Here is a 5672-nt window from a genome sequence, read left to right as displayed (position 1 = left end):
AGTTTTTTTTTTTTTTTTTTTTTTCTTGCCATGTGAGGAAAGTACCTTAATTTTATCTAAAGGAAGGAATCCGGCAACCCATCTCACAGATGGTATGAGAAGCTGCCCAGAAGCTGGTTGTTTCCTTCTAGGGCACAGTGCTGGCCATTGCGGCAGCCATCCCCAGGTGGCACCCTGCGTTACGGGGTTTAAGGCTCCAATGTAGTTGGACGAGATGAGTAGGGGTGAAGTTCACAGTTCATTCAGTGTTGCTATGTCTATAAACACATACTTCCTTGCTAATTCTATTTAGTAAAGAACAGTTACTTAGGCTCTTCTATACGAAGTGAAAGATCAGCTTGAATACTTTTGCACAAATGGGTACTTTTCAGTAACTTCTACTACTGTTAATTATTACCTGGCTAAATTTCATATTACCTACAGAGCTTCGCAGTAATTAAAAGTGCTAGCACTGGTCTAGTTACTCTTGCTAAGTACCCGTAGCTCTTCAGGGGACTGGAAATATTTCTGCTTGTAATCCGAGAGAACATAGGAAAGGTACCTCCGGGATGCTTCTTTCTTTCCATACCTATTATGGGATCCTTGACTTAGTCTTTTTTTTTCCCCCCTCTGCTGCCAGGATAGACATTCAGTTCAGGAAATATTACATGCCAGACCTTGGGAAAGTGAAGATGAGATGCAGGGCCTGTCCTAAAGCAGCCCCCAGGCTAGAAGGGAAACTTCTAGTGTACGTGGTGCCTGGGTGCAGCCCTTCTCCCCTCGTCAGCGCTCGTAACCTCATCTGCAAACGTAGTCTCGGGGTGACTTTGTTTTAACAAGCTGCAACACACCCTTAAATGTCATCTGTAGTAAACATTAAGTTCTTTCCTAAGAAGGTTCACAGTAAAAAACAAAAACAAACTTTAGCCTTCTGTGTTTCTGAAAGGGGCTAAATTCTTTTCCTTTCTGAACTTAAGTATTTTAACATGACAGATCAACCTTTAAGTTCAATTTCTAACAAACATAACAAACTTTTAAATATGGATTTCCTAGGACATCTTACATCTGAGATCCCACTGTTCTGATTTGCACTTGAAGGGTGTTACTATGGGCTTTATAACCACGGGGGCGGCGGGTAGGGGGGTGGCGGAGAACACGGGTCTCTGTTATTTTGCCTGAAGAGGCTACCAGTGAACACCAATTAATGATATAAAGGGTTTGGAAGCATTCTAATACCTTAATTCAGGGGCTTCTAAGATCAGGTAGTCAAATGAGCCCAGACCTTATTATTCATAACAATGATAAATCAAGAGTCTATAGCTGATGTGTAAATACTGTGGCTCAAATAGGATTTAGGCGTGCTTGATATTTTATATTTTCCTTGGGTCAGCAATTGTTACATGTTCTTATTTTATGATATATTTTTAAGGGAAGTAAACTTAGAATCGATCACATTAAAATTAATAATGGCTTATAATTACTAGGTTGACACTGATGTGGAATTAATCATACCAATAGTAGCTACGTGACTAGGGCTGGTTGGTCTCCTGGTTAATAATTAGGTAAAACTTTAAAAATGTATATGGGGGCATACTCAAGGCATTAGGGCCATGTACTAGATACCTGGATGTGGCATTTTCTTTTCCTCTTTGAAAGCCCTGTAATTCTTTCTCACATGTCTGTGGTATAAATGGGGGGAAGATATTATTATGTTTTGCATGGACCACTGAAGTAAACTAGACTTGCTGGACCAAGTTCATTTGCAAGGAATTTTTTGAATATTTTCTACGCCTTCGTCTGTACGGTTCATACCTTTCTTGTTCTTTCCTAGGTGGGAGCTTGCAGGCTGCTATATCTGAAAACATTAAGTCTGGCAATCATTTCAAAGAGTTGACACTCAAGGACATCCTTCTACAGATTTCCCTTGGGCTCAAGTACATCCACAACTCTGGCATGGTGCACCTGGACATCAAACCTAGTCAGCGGCCCCCTCTGCCCCCTGGCCATGCTTAGTGCCTTCCCCACTGCTGTCAAAGTCTGCCCATGTGGCTGTCAAGCATCAAAGATGATGTTTGCTGGCAGAATCCTTTTCTTTGTTTCCTCTAAAAAAATTTCAATTAAACAGCTTTAACCATTTTCTTCGGGGGGATAGAAAAAGACAAAACCCCTTCCCAGAGAGTGAAGCCAAAGTATGAAAATAAGTATTTAATTTACAAGGCAGATAAGTGACAGCAATATTGGCTATACCATGACTGTGTTAGTGCCATTCTCTAATTCACACTGATCAAAGTGAGCAGAAATGAATGGTTTGGCACTCATTAATGTGAAACCCAAGAAAATGTTACTATATTGTGGGGGTTTTTGTTTTGTTTTGTTTTTGCTTATTTCTCTGTTTTGAGGCCACCAGCCTCTTCAGAGGATAGGGTATGTTTGAGGTCAGTTTCAGTCAAACAGGTATTATCAGTCGCTGAGCTGTCCAAAAGGAGTGTGAGAGATTTCAGGGCAGGAAACAAACCTGTGGTCCTGTTATACACACACAGAAGAGGAAGGAGGGTGGCCATAATGCCAAATATAAACAAGAATCTTTGGGGTGAAAAGCATAGGAATCATTACTTACATCAGTTCTGTATTTTTGCAGGTAACATCTTCATTTGTCATAAGATGCAGCGTGACTCTCCTGCAGTCCCAGAAGAAACTGAAAATGAAGCCGATTGGTTTCTCTCTGCTAATGTAATATACAAAATTGGTAAGTCTGCCTTATACCCGGACCTGTACACTATTATCCTATTAAACTTGTACTGATGACTCCATTTATTCCAGTTTTGAGAAAGACATGCTTTTAAAGAGCTCTATTTTTTCTTTTTTTAGGTGACTTGGGTCTTGCGACATCAATAAGCAAACCCAAAGTGGAAGAGGGAGATATTCACTTCCTGGCTAAAGAGATTTTGCAAGAGGTATAGATTAGAGAAATGGAGGCTACTTTATAATCCACCGAGCCTTTGGACTCTCAAACGAAGGTTCACAGTACAAGAAATTAATAGTATATATGTATAATTTAAATGTATATTATCGCCTTTCCTATTCAGAATGGAGACCAAAGATAGGAGAGAAACTTTTCCAACAAAAGCATGAGGAAAGCCGGCTCAGTGATGGATTAATCAATATTCGTACTGTTCTTTGTAAAGGTCCTTCACTGTTTCTAGTATTTCTTAGAATTCCTAAACTCGTCGATTACCTAGTAGGAAGGAAGCTTATTGGTTCAACCCATCTTTATCCCGCCACTCTCCTTTTGCTAGCACGCCGGCTCTGGTCATTGAAGTGACGTTTAGTTACCGGCCACCTCTAGGAAGTCTGTGGAGTCAGGCCTGGCGCAGCAGGGTTCATCGGATGGATTCGTGCTCCATCCTTCACCCTCTCTAGAAGTAAAGCACTAACCACGGCGGATGTGACCTTGCCCGCTGTGTCTGATGAAGCTCTCGTGCTTTATGAACCTTTCTTACCAGTCGTTGTTTAGTCTAGGCTCACTTCACTTGGCGAACCAACTGGCCTTCCCATCTTCTGTTTTGAAGGACTATCGGAACCTCCCCAAAGCGGACATATTTGCCCTGGGATTAACGATTGCCGTGGCCGCAGGAGCAGAGCCATTACCCAGCAATGGGGCCGCGTGGCATCACATCCGTGAGGGAAACCTTCCGCCTGTCCCGCAGGAGCTCTCGGAAGAATTTCACGACCTGCTCAAGGTGAAATCTTAGGAAATAAAGAAGAGAGAGGACTGTCCATTAAAAAAAAAAAAAAAATGTAACGACAAGTAGGTGGGGAAAGGGAAATGGAGACGTTGTTAGAAGGAAGAAGGAAGCATGGCTAGGAAGGACCGAAAGCTTCTCAAGGAAACCCAGAGACTATCTGAAAACCTTTTATGTGACTGTTTTAAAACCACGTTCCTTTTTTTTTTTCATTTGCCCTTCTGAAGAACTTTGTGAGGTGGGCAGTCGAGGAGACCGGGGCTCAGAGTAGCTCCTTCTAGTTCGCCTCTGATAACTGACTGACTCCAAAATCAAACCAGGTCATTTTGCTCTTATTGCGGGGTTGTGACTGTGGGAATATTACTAAAAAACTGAATCTTGAGTGTATATAAGAAAATACAAGCGAATTCATTGATCGCTAATCGACAATACCACCAATCGTTTGAACTATTGGAAGGAAGGTAAGGTCAGTTCAGGAATCTGTGTGTTACTTGGACTCAGTGATGCCTGAGTATGCATAAGAACAAGGAAAGGAAGGTCATACACTGAATCAAGGGTACAAAAAGTCTACACCATCGAGAAGCCTAGAATTCTACTAAGAAAACAAAGTGCACATGTAAGATTTACTTTAGGGCATAAGGACCAGGATCAGTTAGGATCCCTAAAATAGCCTTAGAATTATCTACTCTCCTGGAGATTAAAGTTCAATTTCATAGTTTACCTAAAAACTTCAAATTTAGTTACAAACCTGTCCTTCCTCACTTCTCCTTTCCTGAAAGAAGGCAAACCGTTCCTTCCGGTGTTTTTTGTTCATAGTGTAATTATTTATTTCTAGATGTAGATTGCTCTCCAATGTACGAGATACTTACTGAGTATCTCAATGCTGGCCCCGTGCTAGGTAACACGTATATGTTACTTTGTTTAATTCTCACAACCATCCAGAAGGCGAATATTGCTATCTCAAATATCAGGAAAGGGAAAATGAGTTTTAGCAAAGTTAAGTGACCCGCTCAAGGCTACGTAGTAAATGGCGGAGCTGGCTCTTAACATGGGTCCCCAAATGGAAGGTTCGGTGTTTTCATTATATGACACTGCTAATTGCTGTAAATAATTAGGTATTTTCTATTGTATTCAAGTCATTTTAGGTTATAGGCATCCTCTGCCTGAAGATAAATGCTGTAGGAATATTGTCGTGCTAGGGTATCCTTAATTAATTTCAAGTGAAAAAGGAGCATGCTGTGGTAGAAAGTAAGCTGAACTCAGAGCTGGGTGACTTGGGTTTTAGTCTTGGCCCTGTCAATGACTAGGCCAAGTGACTTTTTATTTCAGGACCTCGGTTTCTTCCTGTTTAAAATTAAGGCATTAGATTGGTTAAGCATCCAACTAGCTCTAAAATATGATACTTACAAACAAGTCAGAGGTATGGATGACGGATGCTACCAGGTAAGGATGGTATGCCTGTCCCAGTAAGAGCTACGTCATCACCTATTTCTTCCCTCTGCACAAAGGCGAAGCGCAGTTGCACAAAATTCACCGGCAGAAGCTGGGCTGGGTTGGCTTGGGTAGAGAGATTTCCCCCACAGCGAAGCTTCTATTTCCTCTCTTTTGGTCCTACATCATCAGAACATGATCCACCCTGATCCTGCGGACAGACCTTCTGCAGCGGCTCTGGCCAGAAGTCGAGTCCTTCGTCCCTCCCTGGGGAGAACAGAAGAGCTCCAGCAGCAGCTTAACTTGGAAAGGATGAAGACGGCCACCCTGGAAAGGTAGATTTTGGATATCAGAGTTGAGAAAGAATCTATTTGTGTACTACTCACAGTGACATGACTGGTCTGATGTGTCTTCTCTAGGGATTCAAGTAGAACCCAATGTTATAATACATAGTAGCATGACACTCTTTGTAGGGTGGGGCTGGAGACTAGACTGTTTGAGAGAGAAAATTCCAGTTAA

General features: G+C 41.8%; 1 protein-coding gene and 1 long non-coding RNA gene across 5 annotated transcripts in view; one reads left to right on the top strand and one right to left on the bottom strand.

Annotated features, from left to right (window-relative positions):
- The window catches only part of LOC105291603, an 18851-nt gene that overhangs the window by 6637 nt on the left and 6542 nt on the right, over positions 1-5672 (bottom strand). For 3 of the 4 annotated variants that reach the window (XR_895831.2, XR_895832.2, XR_002780167.1), the window contains exons 2-4: positions 5130-5480; positions 3471-3726; positions 2597-2704 (exon numbers count right to left, since the gene is read on the bottom strand). This is a non-coding gene — a long non-coding RNA (uncharacterized LOC105291603). The remainder of the gene's footprint in view (positions 1-2596; positions 2705-3470; positions 3727-5129; positions 5481-5672) is intronic. The other variant, XR_895833.2, reaches the window with a different exon arrangement.
- Positions 1-5672, top strand: part of WEE2 (WEE1 homolog 2) — a 25620-nt gene that overhangs the window by 17806 nt on the left and 2142 nt on the right. Inside the window, exons 6-10 of the mRNA XM_011359474.2 lie at positions 1811-1957; positions 2618-2725; positions 2848-2933; positions 3549-3719; positions 5346-5488. Of these exons, the coding sequence (XP_011357776.1) occupies positions 1811-1957; positions 2618-2725; positions 2848-2933; positions 3549-3719; positions 5346-5488 (655 nt within the window). The remainder of the gene's footprint in view (positions 1-1810; positions 1958-2617; positions 2726-2847; positions 2934-3548; positions 3720-5345; positions 5489-5672) is intronic.

This window comes from Pteropus vampyrus, unplaced genomic scaffold, assembly GCF_000151845.1.
Source record: "Pteropus vampyrus isolate Shadow unplaced genomic scaffold, Pvam_2.0 Scaffold48, whole genome shotgun sequence".
Lineage (NCBI taxonomy): Eukaryota > Metazoa > Chordata > Mammalia > Chiroptera > Pteropodidae > Pteropus > Pteropus vampyrus.
This window is presented reverse-complemented; position numbering and strand designations above follow the sequence as displayed.